At 41.6% G+C, this 19,922-nt stretch overlaps 1 protein-coding gene across 1 annotated transcript in view; it reads right to left on the reverse strand.

Annotated features, from left to right (window-relative positions):
* Nucleotides 1–2,554: 2,554 nt before the first annotated feature.
* Nucleotides 2,555–19,922, reverse strand: part of CA12 (carbonic anhydrase 12) — a 30,257-nt gene continuing 12,889 nt past the window's right edge. Inside the window, exons 3-10 of the mRNA XM_033071068.2 lie at nucleotides 16,781–16,960; nucleotides 14,225–14,367; nucleotides 13,325–13,420; nucleotides 11,601–11,664; nucleotides 10,985–11,142; nucleotides 9,832–9,958; nucleotides 4,779–4,863; nucleotides 2,555–2,720 (exon numbers count right to left, since the gene is read on the reverse strand). Coding sequence (XP_032926959.1) covers nucleotides 2,639–2,720; nucleotides 4,779–4,863; nucleotides 9,832–9,958; nucleotides 10,985–11,142; nucleotides 11,601–11,664; nucleotides 13,325–13,420; nucleotides 14,225–14,367; nucleotides 16,781–16,960 — 935 coding nt within the window. The 3' untranslated portion in view covers nucleotides 2,555–2,638. The remainder of the gene's footprint in view (nucleotides 2,721–4,778; nucleotides 4,864–9,831; nucleotides 9,959–10,984; nucleotides 11,143–11,600; nucleotides 11,665–13,324; nucleotides 13,421–14,224; nucleotides 14,368–16,780; nucleotides 16,961–19,922) is intronic.

Genomic DNA, 19,922 nt, shown 5'->3' on the forward strand with positions numbered 1-19,922 from the left:
AAACAGTAATTCCGGCAGCACGGAGGCTCTATGCAGTTGGAGAGTGTTGTAAGTGGGAGTAGCAGGAATGTGATTTGTGTGAATTCCTCTTCAGTTTGTTCTTTTGCATAGAAAACAATTCCAAAGGAGACATTTTCTACCGAATGTGTAATGTGTTTAATGTGTTTGCTGGTACTGTGAATTTTCCTAGCAGTAGCATGTATTGCTTGACTGAGATTTTTATGCTTCTTTTTATAGGCATTGAGGATGTTACATGTGAAAGAGAGTGATTGGTGGATGTTTCTAATCAGCTGAGGTAAAGATTAAAATACACAATAAAATGTTACTCTTCTGAAAGAAACAAGAGAAACCAAATAAACAGCAATAACTGTATTATGTCATTTTGTCTTTAAACACCTTTATTCAAAGAGTAAGTTATGTTCCCTGTAGCACACAAATGCTGCTTTTTAAGTAATTTCAAACATTTCAACAGGATGATCTTTATATACTTGTTTATGTGGGATAAAAATGCTAGCATATGCAATGTACTCAGTTGTAAGACTGTGCTCCTAAATTTCATGTGCAGCTAGTATTAATAAGTAATTTCTACTTGCACTCAAAAGAATGCTTTTGGCATCACACAGTTTTCTTGGAGATGGAAGAGGAAAAATCTGAAACACTCTATGCTGAAACAGTCTGAATCTGCCATCTTAAAAGAAGAAAACATGTACAGAAAGATTTTCTTTCTTTAAAATCAGACGTGGTGGTGCTGCAATTGAATATAAAATGGACCTAAGTTCAGATTGAAATTTCCGCGGTAGTGTTTAGTAGCATTCAGACCTGAAGTTACTTTAAGTATAATTCTGTCATTTCTCTGTGCGTGCTGAAGTACAAGCATTTCAGATCTGTGCTGTAGATGTCAGATTTAAGAGGAATTCTGTATGCATTGGGGTAGGTTGGATACACCCTCTTCTTCACTGTGAAGTCAGTGAGGTTCCACGTTGTCTGCAGTGGAATCAGATTTATGCTTCTCACTTCAAAAAATGCACAATGAAACTCTGAGTATCTAGTTTATGAGGTTTGAAAAGATAATTTAGCTTTCTTTCTAGGAATTAGATTACTAAGAGAACTAAATCAGGAAAAAAAGTCTACTGTGTAATTGCAGCTGCAATATATACTGTAAAATCTATCAGGATTTTGTGGTTAAGTCTGCTTAAAAGCAGCAGCAACTACGTTATCTTCACATTTTTCATAGACTCACTATAGCTAAGAGCAGGATAAGAAGACAATGTGCTTCTCTAATTCCTGTGCCAGTGAGGGGCTGACTTCCCTAAGAGATTTGTGAGGCTGTGTAATAGCTGGAAAGAGAGCTGTTCCTCTAGCAGTTGTGTTTTCTCAGCCCTGAGTTCCTGAGGTTGAACCCCATTAATAATCCATGTGGCTCTAATTCCATTTACAGTAATTTCACGACCATAAGGCACACCGGACTATAAGGCGCACCCCCCGGGAGTCAGCAAAATTCACAACTTTGTAGATCATATGAGGTGCACTGGACTATAAGGCGCACTTTTTTTTTGCAGCAAGGCTCCGCCCCCAGCTCCCCCCACGCGGTTGCTGGCCGAGACCCTGCCTCAACCCGGCAGCCATTGGCCCCCAGGCCTGCCTCCACCTGGCAGGGGCGGTGCCGTTGGGCCACCGGGTCCGCCTTCACCCGGCAGCCATGGGCCCCCGGGACTGCCTGGACCCGGGAGGGGGAGTGCCGCGGGCCCCCTGGCCCGCCTTCACCCAGCAGCCATGGGCCCCCAGGACTGCCTGGACCCGGAAGGGGCGGCACCACGGGCCCCCTGGCCCGCCTTCACCCAGCAGCCATGGGCCCCCAGGACTGCCTGGACCCGGAAGGGGCGGCACCACGGGCCCCCTGGCCCGCCTTCACCCGGCAGGGGCGGTGCCACGAGCCCCTGGGCCCGCCACCAGCCGGCTGCCGTGGCACTGCCGGCTCCTCCCACGGCTCACAGCTCACACTTCCGGTTTGGCAAATTTTGCAACTTTGTACACCAGATAAGACGCACCGGACTATAAGGCGCACTTCCAGGTTCAAGGGAAAATTTTAGTCAAAAGGGTGCGCCTTATAGTCGTGAAATTACTGTACACTTTTCCTCTAATATTACAATTCCACTGGTGAACACACTGGCATTGATATCCTGTGCTTTTCAAAACTGTACCTGCTGAACATTCCAGTTCAGATAGTGATGTCAGATACAGTTTGCCCTTTATCTTGTTTATATTCCTGCTGCTAAAACCAATACCTTGTTGTAGCTGGGGGAAGAGTGCTTGTAGCTTGATGAGTGTCTTCAGATTTGCATACCTGTGCTAAATAAACCATAAAACTGGAGTTGAAGATTAACTGTAAAATCAAACACCCAGACTCAGAAAGCAGCAGACATGAAAAGAATGTGGCGAGGAATTCAGCTCAGGGGGATTCACTGATCATATCTCTCTGGAAAACAAGAGAACAAGGACTACAGAAAACTTTTGGTTGGTATGTGTTTTTAGAGCTTTCTTGAGGGTTATCATTAGTCAATAATGAAAGATGTGTTTCACCAATCCAAAATAAATCAGTACTATGAATGAAAAGGGGCTTTTGTGACAGAGCAGGGCATCAAATTTTGGAGATGTCTTCTTCCTTGTGCATGCCTGGTTTGTAGATGACTCCTCTGTTGTCTTCATCTCCCTTTTTGCTGCTAAAAAAACAAATTTATTAAATAATTGTAATGTCAATGAAGGAAAAGCACTGTTAATTACTTAAAGTTGTCCATTGTGCATGTATGAGATTATTTTTCTCTGTAGTGGTGCAAATGTCACAGTGGCTTATTGTTTCAAATATTTCAGGAGAACACATTTTGTATGCACGGTCAATGCTGAATGCAAAGGGAATCAGGCTTTAGGAAAAATTTGCAACCTTAGATTTTTTTCCAGGATTTGGCTTTGTTGGCAAACAGTGGTTTAATGATCTTTTGGCAGTACATATTTCTTCCTCTAAAATGTTGTGACCATTGGGAGAGGCTTTCCTAAAATTCCTTTCTACTTGTTACACTTACTGTTTCAGGAAGAAATGGAAGGATCCAAACAGCAATTCGAAGCAGCAATGCTACCAAAAGAACGAGGAAATAACAAATGGAATTTGAAAAATAGAAAAACTGGGTAAATCTGTTATTAACCCAGCCTGCTATCACCCAGGGGAAATAATGTCTACAGTAAGTAATTTCACGATTATAAGCCGCACCTGATTATAAGTCGCACATTACAATACAGAGTGTGATAAAAGGTACCTATTCCATCACCATATGTTGAGGGTGGGGGCAGTGATCCTTATCTCCGCGGGAGATACAGTAATTTCACGACTATAAGGTGCACCCTTTTGACTAAAATTTTCCCCCGAACCCGGAAGTGCGCTTTATAGTCCGGTGCGCCTTATATGATGGACAAAGTTCAGAAATTTGCCAACCTGGAAGTGAGAGCTGCAAGGCGCGGGGGGAGCCGGCAGGGCCACGGCTGCCAGGTGGAGGCTGGGTGGAGCCCCAGCAGGCATGCCCCAGCCCCGGGGAGGCGGGGAGGAGCGGCAGCAGGCATGCCCCGGCCCCGTGGAGGCGGGGCGGAGCAGCGGCAGGCATGCCCCGGCCCCGCCAGGTACAGGCGGGCTCAGGGGCCCATGGCTGCTGCGTTGAGGTGGGGCCTTGGCCAGCAAACGCGCGGAGGGAGCTGGGGGCGGATCCTCGCTGCAAAAAAAAAGTGCGCCTTATAGTCCGGTGCGCCTTATCTGATCTACAAAGTTGCGAAATGTGCCGGCTCCTGGGGGGTGCGCCTTATAGTCCGGTGTGCCTTATGGTTGTGAAATTACTGTATTCTGCTAATGGGCCATCCGTTGAAACCAGTAGGGCATTGTTCTTTATCTTTTCACAACCCATCCTTCCTCCAGTGAGCCATTTTCTGCTAATGGCCCATTGAGTCCCACTGTGGGACTGATAAAATTACTGCATCCCATTAGAAGTTGCTCCAGCCAGGGGGAAGAGCCCAACATTTCTTACCAAAACAAAACCAGAGGTTTTGTGACACTAAGGTAGCCCCTTTCTCCACTGGACTCCAGAGGAAAAACAGATTTCTCTACATCACCACTGGACCTCCGGAGGGAAACTGCACCTTGTACAGGAGCACTGCTTCAACTGAATCACATCTGTCACTGCAGGATGACTGCAACCACCATTTAATGGGACTGCTACCAACACCCTGCCTGATGGGGTGTCAGGTTGTACTCTGACTTTGTCAGGGTTTGAAGTTTGTTTCTTTGTAGTACTGTATTTCTATTTTAATTTCCCTAGAAAAGAACTGTTATTCCTAATTCCCATATTTTTGCCCGAAAGCCCCTTGATTTCAAAATTATAATAATTTGGAGGGAGAGGGTGTACGTTCTCCATTTCAAAGAGAAGCTCCTGCCTTTCCCAGCAGACACCTGTCCTCCAAACTAAAACAGCAACTTTTTGTTCTTTGTCCATATATAAGCCGCACCTGATTATAAGCCGCACTTTGGGTTCGGACGAAAATTTTAGTCAAAATGGTGCAGCTTATAATCGTGAAATTACTGTAATAGTTTGTAGGAAGAGATTATGTCTTATAAAAAATCAAACCCTACCGCTAAAAAAATGTGCAAAGTTTTGGACACTTTGTTTGCGAACACTTCTGTGTGTCAGAGGAAAAATACGGTTTTCATTTTTTTAATCTGATGTGATAGCCAGACATCTTACCTTTTCTTCTTCAGTAGCCAGAAGACTACTGCAAGAATGATGAGAACTCCCAGAATGCAGGCTATCACAACAGAAACCATAAAACCTAGGAAAAGAGAGGAAACATGCACAACTGTTGATATCATTGCCTTGAGTGGAGAAGGTGAGTCTCCAGTCTGTCATAATGTTTGCATCTGTAATCTTTCTACAGCCTGGTCACACCACTTTGCACAGATGTTCCCTGGAATGTCCCAGTCTCACAGCTGGATCCACAGCTGGCAGTGCTGTGACGTGAGACACATGCTGAAATCACAGTGCCAACATGGAGGCACCTGCACAGCAGCTCATAGCAGGAGTATGATTTCTATGCTACAACAAATTAGAGATCACAAGCAAACCCAAAGAATTAAAACCAGGCAATCAAGGATGTTAAATTCAGTGCCTTTTGTCTTCTCACAGAGAGCACCACTGACTGTAGACAGCTGAAGAATGATACTCTGCTTTTAAGAACCTCACTTAAAGGCATCAAAGAAGGTAGAAATTAATTCAGGATATTAGTATGAAGAACTAAGTGACCTCTTGTTCGCATAAAGATTTAATGATTATCATAATGCTGTATTTGTTAGTGAGCTTCATGTACATTTTTTGCAATTTGGAAGTATTTTTATTCATTCTCCACAAAGATCCTGGAGGCGAGCTCCCTTTTCTTAAGTGCATTTTCCTTATTTATTTACACATTGGCTTTTTATATTTTATCAAATGATTGTTTTGCTCTAAGCAACATCACAACTCTTTCAGAGTCAACCTGACAGGTTTCATGTATTCCATCTAAATATTTTCTCCTATTAAATCAGCTGTTGATAAAACATAAATGTGAAACGTGGAGTTTAACTGCATTTGACCCATTAATTTGAAGTCCAGCTGAATGGAAGAAGCTTGCAATCCATGGAATTGATGAACTGTTTTACAAAAGGTGAGTTTTGTTATAGTAAAGGTGTGTCACATGGACAAAAAATATAACACCAAAGAGATAACTATAGAGAAGGAACTTGTCGTTTGAAGAGGAAGGGGTAGGAAGCACTTCTGTCTGATGAGAGCATCTTAGAAAGTTTGGTTAGATAGTATTTCAGCATGGTACCCTAAACAAAACTAGGCCGGAGTTCCTGTTTAATTCGTGGACAGTGGGTGGTTTGAACATTGTAGCAAATCCCAGCTGCTTGTATGTGAAGGTGATTTTATTGGAATAAATTGCTGATTGACAAAATACATTATAAACACATGTGAGTTTTGCTGTGTAATCCTTAAAGATTAGAGGCTTTTTGAAATGGGGTCGTTATAAATAGTGAGCATAAATTTAGATACTCATAACTGGCATCAAAGATGTGGATGACTGAACACCTCAGTCACTTTCAATTTTGATACAAAACGCAGGCCAGCAGCCCCATCTTGTGGTGTCTGTGCTCAGGCAAAGGTGGCTGCTCTCAGGTGAAGGTGGCAGCTCTCAGGCTTGTCAGTGATCAGGTAGAAAAGTTGCTGTGAAAACCTGCTTAGTAGGGGCCTGGGTGTGCACAACAGGATTTCTTTTACAAATTTCAGTAGTTGCCTGGCCCAATCTTTGACTCTGTGCATGGCCTCTCCTTCCTTTCTTAATAGGTGCTCTGTTCCAATTTGAGATGCAGCTGACTGAACCATCGGGCTGGGCACTTGCAGCAGCCAGGTGTACTTCATTGCTTCATTGGGCTTTGACACGAGCCTCTTTTTTTTTTTTTTTTTCTTTCTTTCCTTTTTTTTCCCTTTAGGTGAGGAGCTGCATCTTGTGAAGGAGCTTCTGTGAGTGCAGTAAGTGGAATGTGAGATTACAGGGGGCAATGAATACCCTTTTTGAAATGGGTTGAACGTTTTTTCTATGGTTCACTGATAGAGTCAATGAGCTTTTGTAATTAAATGTACTTAGCCTGAATGGGGTTTCTATTAAAGTAGCACTGAGCAATGTCTTTCATAGTCATAGAGACTGGTTCTGGGGTGTGAACAGCAGGATGGGCAATAATCCCTACAGTTTAACTCTGCTAAGTCATACCAGCTTTAAAGATGCATGAAAGTGCTTTTATGGCTGGTGTCATCTCTCTGCATGGGAGCCAAAAATGTGACTTAGCAGAGGGAAAACCAAATGTTACTATTTGTTTTGGCTCTGGTTCCAGCAACCATTTTGAGAAAGTCACATCTGGGTCGAATTTTCCCCTATAAAAGGAAATAATAATGCTTACACTACTTCTGTGAAATGTTTGGAGATTCCTGCATGAAAAGTACAGTGTCTGATTTTCAGTTACTGGGATCATGGGTTGTAACTCTCTACCTTCTACTATTAAGGACTGAGTGTGATTTATAGATAGAATATAGACAGTGCTGAAAGGTCAGCTTAAGAAACAGATGAAAAACTGCATATCTCATTTCTGACTGAGCACTCGGACTCAGCAGATCAATGGCTCACAGGTGTGGTTAGGAATTGACAACATACCCTTGCCAAGCCCCCCAGGTGGTGAGTTTCGATAAATAAAGGATGAGGGGAGAAAATGTGAAAGTTGGATCACTGGGATTCCATGATGTACCTGTCGTAATCACAAGGAAGCTGCTCAGTCTGGAAGTTCTGGTACTTCATGAAGCATTTCTGCAGTGGTGTAGCAGATTGTTTGTGCAGGGATTTAAGACCTGGAGAGGAAGCCTTAGTCTCAGAAATGTGGAAACTGTATTGCAAATTCTGCTGGTTGAAATCATTGCACGTAATCTGACTTGAGGAGAGATTTGAAGAGGACTATTAAAATAGGCATTCAGGACCCAGCTAGCTCTCTAAGTCAGCAGCCAGTTTGAGACTGGAGGTTGGGGAAGAAAGTTTTAACCTCTTTGTGGTCATACAAGAATGCCATGGGGGGGATTCTTCTGGTTGGCCAATCCATAAAAGCAGAAGAAAGGCTGACATACTCCAGTTCTTTCCCTCTTTAACTATTCAGTCATCTTTTCATTTACAGTAATTTCACGATTATAAGCTGCACCATTTTGACTAAAATTTTGATCCCACCCCGGAAATGCAGCACACACTCAGGAGCGGCTAATATATGAAAAATTTCTGAAATTTCCCAACCTGGAAGTGCAAGCCGAGGTGCCGAGCTGAGCACCTGCCAGTAAAACCCGGGATTGCGCAACTGTTACAAATTGGTTACTCTGTTGCATGGCAGGTGCAGGCGGGCTCTGTGCCAGCAGCGCAGGATGGGGGAGTCGGGGGGCTCCATGCCTGCTTCCCACCAGCGCCGAAGGAGCGGGCGGGGGGGCTCTGTGCCCGCCTGCCACCGCAGGAGTGGGCGGGGGGCTCCGTACCCCCCTGCCGCCGCAGGGCAGCACTGGCCCGGGGCGAGTGAGCCTGGCAGTGGTGGCAGCGACGGCCGGCCCTGAGTGGCCCCGCCGAGCAGCAGCGCCGAGCTGGGCCACCTGGCCCTATCGGCAGCCCCGAGCAGTCTGAGCCCACCCGGCCCCGAGCCGAGCCAGTAAACCCCACAATTCTGCGATTCTGTTACTATTTGGCAACTTTGTTGCAGGTGGTCCTCGCTGCGAATGACAGTGCGGTTTATAATCAGGTGTGGCTTGTAATCGTGAAATTACTGTACTCAAAATATTGTTTGTGCAACTAGTATCATTTGTACATTAATAACAGAGATGTTAAGGACTGTTGATAATTTGACAAAATTGTAATCTTCCTAGGTATTATATTTAGAATCTAGCAGCAAGAGAGCTTCTAGTGTAATTCTCATTTTAAGGGATCAACAAACTTTTGGGGCCAAATCTAGATAAGCTCTGATTTCAGAGAATTGTTTTGCCCAGAATTTGTTTGGGCTGATCTCTAATTTTCACTTTTCTCCTTTTTAGCTTTCTGTTAGAAGAGATATGTTATGAAAGGGTCTGTCTGCAGGGGAGAATGGCAGGAGCAGCTACTGCAGTGGGAACTGTTTCTGTTGTGTGAAAGTGTCCAAAACAGACAACTCCAGTGTTTTCTGTTCTTTCATCTAAACAGTGAAGAAAATGGCAAACAAAGTTGAAATAATGTGCTAACACATTTTATTAATTTGAAAGTTTACTGCTTGGCTAATCTTTTTGGTGAAGCCTGCTTTTTCTGTTAGAAATCTTCTACTCTCAATTTCAAATATTGTAGTGGCTTGCCCAGATTCATCTGCCTGGAGTGTACATGCAGCTTCACAGATCCTTTAGAGTATTTGTTTGCAAGGCAACAAAGTTGGAACAATACATTTTGCACAAACAGTGTACTCAAAGGCCTTTCTGTGGGGTGCAGCTCAGTCTCACCACAGATGCAGAGTTTTGTGCAAAGTCCCCCACCAAACTTAGGTGTTGGCATTGTGTAACACTGCAGAGTTAAGCTTTTGAATCATTTCTTCCTTGTAAAATCATGTTGGTTTTGTGGATTTTTTTTTTTATTTTAACACTGAATCATACAATCCAGTGTTATGAATTATATTTATTTGACAAGTTTGAATTCTTCAAGGACCTCTTCTGATTTGGGGACACTGTTCCTGAAACAGCGTCCCTGAAAGACAAAGTTGTGACTCCCTTTAAATGTGTGGTCTGCATAAGATCAGTCCTGACCTTACTGAGAATCAGCAAATGTCATTGGTGAGAGAGGGCCATCTTAAGCACTTACACTGGCTGAAATAGCTCAGCTGTGGAGCTGTTTAATATTTAGAGTGACGGCAAATACTTCTGCCAAGCATGACAAGGTCAGTCATGTCTTCCTTCTTTTATCTCCTTGCCTTTGATTGGAAGAGTTGCAGGGCTTGCCTATTACCCACTGTGGAAAAAAACATTCTTACTTACCTGGGAATACCTTATGCTTGCACAGTTGCCCATGCACCAGTGCAATATGAGAAGAAAAGGGCAACAAAGTGAGCTGCAGGGAAAAGAGGTAGCTGTGTTTTTGAGTGGTACAGTGCAGCAGGACTGCCACTCCAGTACTTCACATTTACACAGATCACTGTGCACTGTTTCTTTCCACAGAAGCATTGATGCAACTCACCTTCATGGAAGGAAATAAAAACCAGTCTTTCACGGAATTCCTGAACGTTTCTGAAGTTATCAACCATTTCCAGGGGTTCTGGGTCATCACTCTCTGTGCAGTACATGGCTGTTTCCAGTGCCAGTAACTAGAAAGGGAAGCATCTGTTCAGCTCCCAGAATACAGAGAAAGCAATGCCAGTGTGTGATAGCTGGGAGTGTTTGGAAAAAAAAAAAAAAAAAGAAGGGAAGGGATACATTAAGTAATAATTAAGTCTCATGTGGCCTGTGAACCCAAATACAGAATAATGTGCAAACAATGTGGCATCTCCAAGTCCGTACTTGTATTTTGTTTACATCCTGATAAAATGACTGCTTACTATCAGGTTATCTGCTAGGAAAACTGGATGGGAGGAAACATGGTAGACTTCTCCAGCGTGCACAGTCTAACTCGTAAGTAGTATTAAAGGCTACTTTTTGAAAGAACACTTTATTTTTTTAGAGACATGGTCTGGCAGAATGGACAAAGGCAAGAATGTGTTTTCAGAATTAGTAGCTTGCAGTAATTTGATCCGAGATTTTATTTTCCACCATGTCTAAATTAGGTGAATCAGAAGATAGTGATTGTGAGTTTATAGTCTAGGTAAGCAGCCACCCAAGAGCAAAAGAAGTGAATTGGATGAGCACACAAAATGTAAGTTGGGAGAAAACATAGGGAATTCAAGATGGGTAAATTACACAACACAAGCTTTTTAGAAACTTTGCAACCCACCCAAGTCCATCAGGATCAAAGTAGTACTGAAATACTTCGTGAATAATATTCAGACATGGAGCCCAAGCAGTAATCCAGAGGTAACTCTTGGGAAGACACAGAGCAGGGTGTAAGTACATAATGAAAATCAAAATGACTCTCACTTGACTGGGATTTTTTCAAGCTGATACTGTACCAATTGCTGTGCAGCTGTCTGTCCTTTGTTCTGGCAGACACAAAATGTGCTAGCAACAAAGAGAATGGGATATTGATTTATGTCAGTTCTGTATTGTTCTTCCCACTTAAAAGATTTAAGCAATGGTCACCTTTGAGTTTTACAGGAACATAAGAGAAATCCAGGAAATGAGAATATATATTTCCTGTTCTTTGGCAGACACCAGAAATATGCTCTGTTAGAACTTGCCTGCTCTTGAGAAATTTTAACGGGGTGTCGGAAAACTGTCCAGAGCACGCTCGGGTAGCAGGGAGGAGTTGTCAGGGATCCTTCGTAGCGATAATACTCATCCAGTCTGTCAGGAAGCAGTTCCTGAATGTTGAAACCAGGGACCAGGACCTTCTGATCTAAAAAAGGTGGTTCATGTTAAATATTGCATCATGACTACACAAGCAGTGTGTCAGTGAAATGAATTTGCTTTTCATTTCAGTAGGTAGGGTATTTTCAGTGTCATATCACTAGAATAAGAAAAATACCTTCTAGCAGAGATTATCCCAGTTTAATAAGGAGTACAGATTTTTAAGTTTCCAATGTACAAATCTTGTCTGAGACACCAAATCAGAGTCCTCTAAGATAAACTGTGGCCATATTAACTAAAAAACACCATGTGGAAGAAATAAGGCCCAGTCAGAATCCCAGGGGCATGCTAGCCATACGCTCTTCGCAGGAATGCACTGCATTTGGAAGCCCTTCAGTTTGTGACAGATTTGCCTGAGATCTCTGGACTGTTTCTTCAGCCAGTTCAGTCTCTCTCAGGGTGACATCTGACACTCTTAGCCATTCCCAATCTGGCTTAGCCACTCACCTTTGTATTTCACATTCCAGAAGTGCCTGAAGATCTTTTCATAGGATGGATTGAAGGGTCCAATCTGCAATGATCACATGGTCAACAGCTGTGCAAATCACCAGCCTGAATATGAGTCTGTGCTTCTGGCCTGTCCTAAGGCAAGTGCCTGCACTGTCCAGATACTCAGGTACAAAAATGGCATAAGTATTTTATAACTCAAAACATCCCCTCTGTCCTCCAGAGCCATGACAATATTGCAGCTCCAGAGCTATTAGAGCTGCTATGTTGTATTACTGCCTTTACACCTGCAGCATAGACCTTTTGTGTACACTGACCCTATTGCCCTTGCTTGCTCAGAGTGCTGTGCAAGTGAAGAGAAGCCCTTTCCTCTGAGAGCCTCACAGGCGGAAGTTCTCAGCTGCCAGGCTTCTCAGATCATCTCTTGATTTACAGTCAAAACCACATTTTTCCACCCTCAAACATTTTTATTCTGCTGCTCCTCACAGTCCAGGGAGGTAAAGAGTAACACTGTTGGGTACCACAAGGCTACAGGTCTGCTACTCAACTATCTGGCAAAGGCTGTAAATCAACTGTCACACAAGACTATGTTTTTCAACTGCTGCAAGCAGCCTTTCAGTCTAATAATCAATGCCTTTTTAATGAATTCTTCAGAGCTGGTGCTTAGCAGCTCCTCTGACAACCAGACATAGTAAACTGGTGTCCTTACATTAACTGTAACAGCCACCAGCTGTCCGAAAGGATTTCCAAGACCTAATCTCCATTGTTCACTAATTTGATTTTCAAACACCATTGCACCAGAATCCCAGTATTATTTCCTAGCATAATGTATAATACTCTGACACTTTTCACTGCCACAAATTCCAAATGAACTGAAATTGAACTCAAAATTACTCTCAGAATCTTAGAGGTGCTAGGAAGTGAATTTGGGTAATATTAATAAGAACTTTGTTTGCCAACTGGAACATTTTACTTTTTGATGGAAATGTGGAAACTTGTGGTTTCGGTTTGTTATGCTGCAGAAAATTCTACATTTAATCCTCGCATGTAATCCTCACAGTTATCTTATTAAGGAGATTTAATCCTCAAGAAAAAGAAGAAATACATATGTATAAGATACTAATTTGTTTAAGATCATTATTATCTTCATATGTGGCATTTAAGAGAGGAAAATTGGAAAGCTGTCCTGACATCTTAAAATGCCACTGAACATACTAATTCACTGTATTTTGTGATTCAAAGCATCTGAGAAGTTAGCAGGGAGAAGACTATGGTTAAATACTAATTACATACAGTGGTCAAAGGCAGGGTTGTGCCTGCCTGTGTCTCTCAAACTGCTTCATGCTACAGTAGGCAGCTTTGAGTAAATGAGCTTGAAATTCACTGTTGCCTCTTGTTTGATAAATGCTACCAGTCATTGGTTGATAAATGAATGAAAAAATGGATTTAACATAGCTGAAGTTAATTTACAAAAACCATGAGGAAATACTCAGATTTCCTCATTTTGTAACATTTGCTCCTGGTTTGGCATGTGCTGCTAGACTCTTGACTTCTTTTTTTTTTTTCTTTTTCTTTTTTTTTTTTGTGAAAGAGGAAAAGAAGAACTTTTATTCAGTCATTGTATTGTTACATGTTGTAGGTAATTTTGTATGTTAAAGGTCTCTCATAACTGAATGATTGAAAGCATATTCTAAACAAACAGGAAAAAAGATCCTGCATCTTACCTCGAGGAGAACAGCCAAAACAGCCAGTCCATCAGCTTTGTCCATTGCTGCTGTTATATCTGGGTATTTCTCAGAGTTGTAATGTACAATATGCAGCTACAAAGGAGGAGATAATTTGTTGCTATAACGTCTGGGTCATTCTTATATTTATACTTCACAGTTAAAAAGTGCAGCCACCTCAGGATACGACAATGCAGGAGGGTCCTTCAGTGATTTCTGGATAAGATCTTTTTAGAGAAAGGCAAGAGGTCGTGGGACTCAGCCCTGCTGCAGCTGAGTTACACACAGGCCTCACCACCCCCAGTAATGAGGGGAGAAAGAGGATCATGACTTCAGCTTCAAGGCATCTTGACTGGAGTACTAGTGAATTTTTTCTGAAAAAATAGCACCTTAGCGCTCCAATATTTGGAATGCAAACCCCAGTATTAAATATAACTAGAGAAGGATTCCTAACGTGCTGTTGTGCAAGCAAATTATTCTGACTAGTTTCTTTTTTTAAAAAAATTTGGAGGTAAATATCTGACTGGTACTGCTTATCAAAATCTATTCCCAAGTCAATAATTTAGAAATCAGAAATGATAAACAGTTCATCACTGTATAGAAGAAGGTGAGTAAAGGTAAACAGAGCAGCAGTGTTGTGCAGCTGAAAGTTACCTCAAGTGACCCAGTGCCAGTTCTGTGTTTAGAGCCTGAATTCCAGCTCCCTGACTTAGCACATCTGAATCCATCTTATTTTGTGGTGCACAACCCATTTTTTTAGTATATCCCCAGATCATAAATACTTGGCTTAGAACCTCACAGCCTTTAACAGTCAAGAGACTGTTTACCTAAGAGAGATCTCACTACAAGGGGGCCTGCCCAGCCTTCTTTGCTTCTGTCCCTGATCTGCACTGGCCTTACCTCTGCTGCAAAGTGCTTCCCACTGACTGTGTGCTCAGAGCCCTCAGACTTGTTTCGGTTCCCCCAGTGCAGGTGAAGCTGAGATGCAGTGTATTCAAACGGGAGGTTTCTGATGCACATAGCAGGTGACAGATACATTTTCACTGTAAGCAGACCAAAACCAGGTAGGAACAAATGATACCACAGCTCTCAAGAACAGGGCAAATTAAAATACCATGTCTAAGTATGTTATATATGGAGCACGAAAAAAGCAGATTCTTAAATCCATCTTGGTCTGCAGTAGGAAATAAACACTTCTGTTCTCTTTAAGCCTTTCTTGGTAGATCAGGATTTAGAACATTTAGAACATACCCATTTCTATTTTCCTAAATACATTAATTGAATGTGACAATTGTTGCTATTGGAAATCTTTCTTCTCCCTGAAGAATGTGGATTTATTTCAGACATCAAAGAGACAATTATTTATATGTTAAAGCAAAATGTAGGCACATGTACTTTTTTTCAATCCCCTTAATAATGGTTGAAAATGGCTTAATAAATTAATATTTCTTGTGGTAGTTTATATCTCCTGTTATATTGAACTCTGCTGCCTCTTAGGAGCACATGACAAAACCAAATAAACTCTCCCATTTCCTTGCTGCTCCCAAAACCCAGAACACTGATGTTGAGCAGCAAGATAATCCCAGGCTTTAAGAATGAGCATTTTCTCTCCTGACGTGCTGGAGAGAGACCTTTGCATGCACGACCCTCCTGCTCACTAAGGCTCTCCAGTGGGGGAGGCAGGCAGGCTTGTTGGGGCTTTTTTTGTTGTAGAAATTACAGTACTACTTCTCAACCCAGCAGAAATTTCTCATTTGTTCACTTGGAGAATTTGGTCCTCCATAAAGCAACAGTTCATGTCAGGAACAGATCGATTTCTTTGTAATTTATCTGTATTATTATTTCCAGAGTGAATATAGTTTGTTTCTGGACTGCCCTGGACATGTTTTTCAGGGGAAACAAGGCTCAACACCATAGTGAAGTAACAGCCGTGACCCTATTTTTAGGCGCCTACTGAAGAGGGATTTTTTGAGCTCTACTGTTTTCCATCTAGTTGAAGTAGGTAATTGTGTCTGGATGAGCTGGCTGGTAAAGAACATCAATTATATATAGGAATGACTTGACAGCACAATATTAAGCATCCTACTGGTTTCCTCTAGCTGAAAGAAAAGTTAGCAGCAGATGGTATAATGATGAGTCCTACAGAGGCTAATTTTTTGTTTCTCAGAGGTAAATTAATTTGTTTCTAAGTGAGGTTTCTAGAGTAGGATGCATTCATCTCCTCTGCTTTCTAGGAGGTCACTGACCTTGGAAATAAATTCCCATCTTTTTGAGGGGGTTATATTTTTGTCTCACCTTTTTCAGGAAATAATCAAGCCTTGTATTTTAGGCGTGAGATCTGACAGTGATAGTGACTTAGATTCTCCAAGGAATTTGCTTTCACCTGTGCAATTGTTTTGGGAGGGACAGGCTCTCAGTGCTGTTCTTTTGCCTCCTTCTGCAGTCTGGAACCTTTCAAGTACACAATGACAATTTTTCCTTCTCTGTCTATTGCCTGTCACATCAGCCCAGTGCATTCAACTGTGACAGTCCAGTCTTTCACTCAGGACCAAGAAGCACTTCTAGGAAAAGAAGGAATGGGCTGAGGAATGGGTTTATGATGTTCAATTGAGCAGGTCAACTTCACTGAAAGAATGATAGAAATAGAGATTTTTGCATATTGGTCAACTCATAACCAAGCATGTGAGACTAGAGGCCATCTTATAATGCAGGTTATTTTGATATTTATGTGATAAAGGAGGGTACAAAGGAGGAGGGTCTTATAACTATTCTTATTTCTATGTCTTCAGGTGTTTTCAGGAAGGAATGAAAAATGGTGGGGCTGACTCACTGGTATTGTATATTGTGTCATTATAGGAGACCTTTATGAGACAGCATCATCTCTGCCTTTACCTACTGTACTGACACTGATTTAGTGCTGTTGTGGGGAGGGCCTATTTATACACTATTTCTAATTATTTTTCTGTCTTCTTGCCTATCACTGTCTATCTTACTTTACACTACAGAGGTTTCTATCTCAAGTTGAAAGAACAGAATGGTGCTCCTACATTTTTTTCCTCTTCCCCACACCCCCATTGAGCTGCTTTGATGGATGGAAGAGACCCATTGCTCACATGTTATCTCTTTTTAGCAGAATCACAAAGCCTGTTTCTGTTTTGGCATGCCACAGCTAAAGTAATAAGGAAACCTTGGGCATTAATTCTGACATGCATAGGGCTTATTTTAAATTTCTTAACTTAAAATTTGACTTACTGGGAATCCATTTGTACTTAATACATTCCCAGATTTCTCTAGCCTGTTCTGTAGATGTAGGTATGCTCATGTGAAGGCTTTCTCATCTGATTAGCAGCTTAATTTCATCCAATAATCAAAGTAGTCCACCCATGAAGTAAAAAAAGCACTGAGTTCCTGGAACTCTTTCTTCTACCATTCCTTGCTGTCCGTGAGCTCCCTTACCTGAATGGCCATTATTGATCAATGTAAACTGGTCAGTGGAGGGCACATTGTAGCCTATGAACTCTAAAGGCAAGAGGTTAGAATCATACTGGAGAATATCTTCGTGGAAATCAATTGGTGATTGGAATACTCCTGCACAAAATGGGTATTTCTTTGGCCAGGCCTTCTCTCCATCAGGACCTGTGTGAATTAACAGAGACACATTTGTCAAACCTTCACTATGCAATTAACATAGAAATTCTCTTGTGTCAGCCTTCACGCAAAATTTAGGAAAAAAAAGCCTTTTCTGAATTTTTAAGACTTTTTTTTTTTTTTTTTTTTAAACAGGATCTCATTAAACAGAGGTAATGAAGGATATGATCATTTTTCTGAGGCTGTTGTGACCTAGAGACAGGTCTCATTACATCAGAGCCTCAGACTTTTCCTTACTGTACACACTGTCTGGCACTACCTAACAGGATTGCATAACCTACTGTGAAAAGCTAACTTGCAAAAATGAAAGGTATTACGGTAATTTGACGTGCAATAACTTGCTTAAACTCTGGTGAAACTTTTCTTCATCACAGCCTTTTGCCCGAGGTAAGATCTACAAAGAATAGATAATATTGAGAGAATTTTAATTGTGCCTTTGATTTAATTGCACATTAACACCTAGCAGCTGTTTGTAGACCATAAGATGAGATGATTTGGATTTAAATACCAGAGAAGGTACTTGCAACTTGCATTTCTCCTTGTCCCTGAATATTCATCCTTCCTGCCTTCTTTCCAAGGCAGGAAGGTCGTTAGGGATCACCCAGCCTGGTCTATGTAACACAGACACTGGGCCTCCCTGAATCAATTTCTGCTTCTGTGAGGCCATTTCTTTCAGAAGGGAATAAACATCTACTCTTCCTTTAAGCATTGCAGATAAAAGATATTTCATTAGTGCCCAATGGATAATTATTCTCCTTGGCAGTTTGCTTTTTGCTGTGATCCTGCTGTTCCCATACCTTTGTTCCTCATTAAAGTGCAGTAATTTCATGACTTTAAGGTGCACCCTTTTGACTAAAATTTTGGTCCAAACCTGGAAGTGCGCCTTATACTCTGGAGCGCCTTATATATGGACAAAGTTCGGAAATTTGCCGACTCCCGGAGGTGTGCCTTATAATACGGTGCGCCTTATAGTCATGAAATTACTGTACTTATAATATAGAGGATATAGTTTCTCACTTCTCTTACTATGTAGATTGAGTACCTTGAGTCTTTGATTAGAAGTCTTCTTTTCCAAAACCAAGGTATTCCCGCTTTGAAGATCAGATCATCAGTGGCAAAGCAAGTTCAGATATTTTCTGAAGGAAATTAGCAGGCAGGAGGATACTCTAAGCAGTTCACTTTATTTACATGAAAGACAATTTCCAAGTAAATGGGTGGTGGAGGTGAATCTGACGTAAACATAGTGCATGTGACAGAATGAACAAGATCAATTCTGGTGCTTAAAGACAGACTCACTTCCTTGGTAAAGCTGTTTAACATTATTCAAGGTTAGCAGGTGACTTTGTTTGCAGTGTGGATACTCAGACTCAGTCAGTGCTTTTAAGTACAAACAGGCCTTGCTGTTGCTGCAACTTAACTTTTTTACTACAGTTCACTGACAGTCACATCAATTTCTTTCTTCTTACATCTTTGAGATACTATCTTAAAGTTGCCAAAATTGTTTTAAAAAGCTCATAAATGTTATGCTGACATTATAGAAGCTTCTCCTCTACCTATTTTTGGCAAATAATAAATACATGCAGAAGAGCATAAATTCCGTACTATGGAATACATACTAAAGGATACTTCCCAGGAAAACATATATTAGGATACACCAAGAAATTACAGTTTCTTAGGTTCAAACTTGCTATGCAAGATGACAACACTGAAATTTAACACTTTACAAGGAGCTAAGATTGCTGCAATGTCAGAAAATTGGTGAGAAGACTTTATTTTAAAAATACTTCAATATTTTTAAAAGGCTTGATAAGGTAGTGAGTTTGCAAGCTTTTGATATATTACATGTCATAGCTTTGGAGACTTGATTATTAAATAGGTGATTGATGTATAAACTAGAAGTCTAGTCCCAGCCAGGGAGTCATGAAGTACCAAACATTTTTTCAGTGCTGTGTTTGGGTGACTTGAATGTCTGGAAGAACTGGCAACAGAATATGGGAACGTCACATCTACATCACCAGTTCAGGAGGCAAATTTTTTTCTTTTGTATAAAATGATGCAGTTATGTACCTTGACCTTTACTAGCAGTTATCCTTTTCTTGACATAAATCTGCAACTCCACTCAAAGGCCTTTCAGCTACAGAATGTTATGCTTGTTTCTCATTCCTGCTCAATTGAAAAAAAAACCAACAAACGCAAACACAACCTCTGTTTTGGTACAAACCCAACGTTTTTATAGAAATTTTGTCTTTTGTCATGTAGTCTTTGTAATTTCAGTGCCTAAAAACTCCTGTCTTCAAGAGCTGAGCTCACTGCAGCTTAGTTTTGCATATGTGAAATTGAGATTTCTGAGGCAGAGAAACCACACAGCTGGTGAGAATGAATGATTGATTGTGAATCAGATTTTCCTTTTTCTGTGCCAGTACACCCAGATAAATTCAGTGGAAATCACATTGTGTTTACAAAGGCTTTGTCTGATCACTACTGAAGAAGGAACAGCATGTGCATGTAAGATTGGCCTGTGCTACAAGTCCCAAAAGATATTAACAGAAGAGGTAATGTAAATTTACCTTCAAAGTTAATTTCCCCTTTGTGTGACACATTTGTGACCTGGGCATTTCAGAAGTGTTTGTTGCTGTGAGGATCCCACCACGACTGTGTCAGCAGAGCACTTACTGTGCCATGGGGGTGTTCTACGCCCTCAATGCTGCAATTCAGCTGTTGGAGCCAGCACATGAAGGTAGGGAGCTGCTGGTGTCACTGGAAGTAGGATCCTTCCTGCTACCACTGCTCCCAGTGCTCCCAAGAGCACTCCCTGCCCTAAGGAGTGCAAACTCAGGTTGCTCAAATCCAGCTTGTGGACTGCTTTCCTTGACACAAGTTTGCAGACCACTTTCCCTTACCACACTGAAAGTAGCCCTGAGCCTGACTGTGCCCTCACGGCTGTTTCATA

This window comes from Catharus ustulatus, chromosome 12, assembly GCF_009819885.2.
Source record: "Catharus ustulatus isolate bCatUst1 chromosome 12, bCatUst1.pri.v2, whole genome shotgun sequence".
Classification (NCBI taxonomy): domain Eukaryota; kingdom Metazoa; phylum Chordata; class Aves; order Passeriformes; family Turdidae; genus Catharus; species Catharus ustulatus.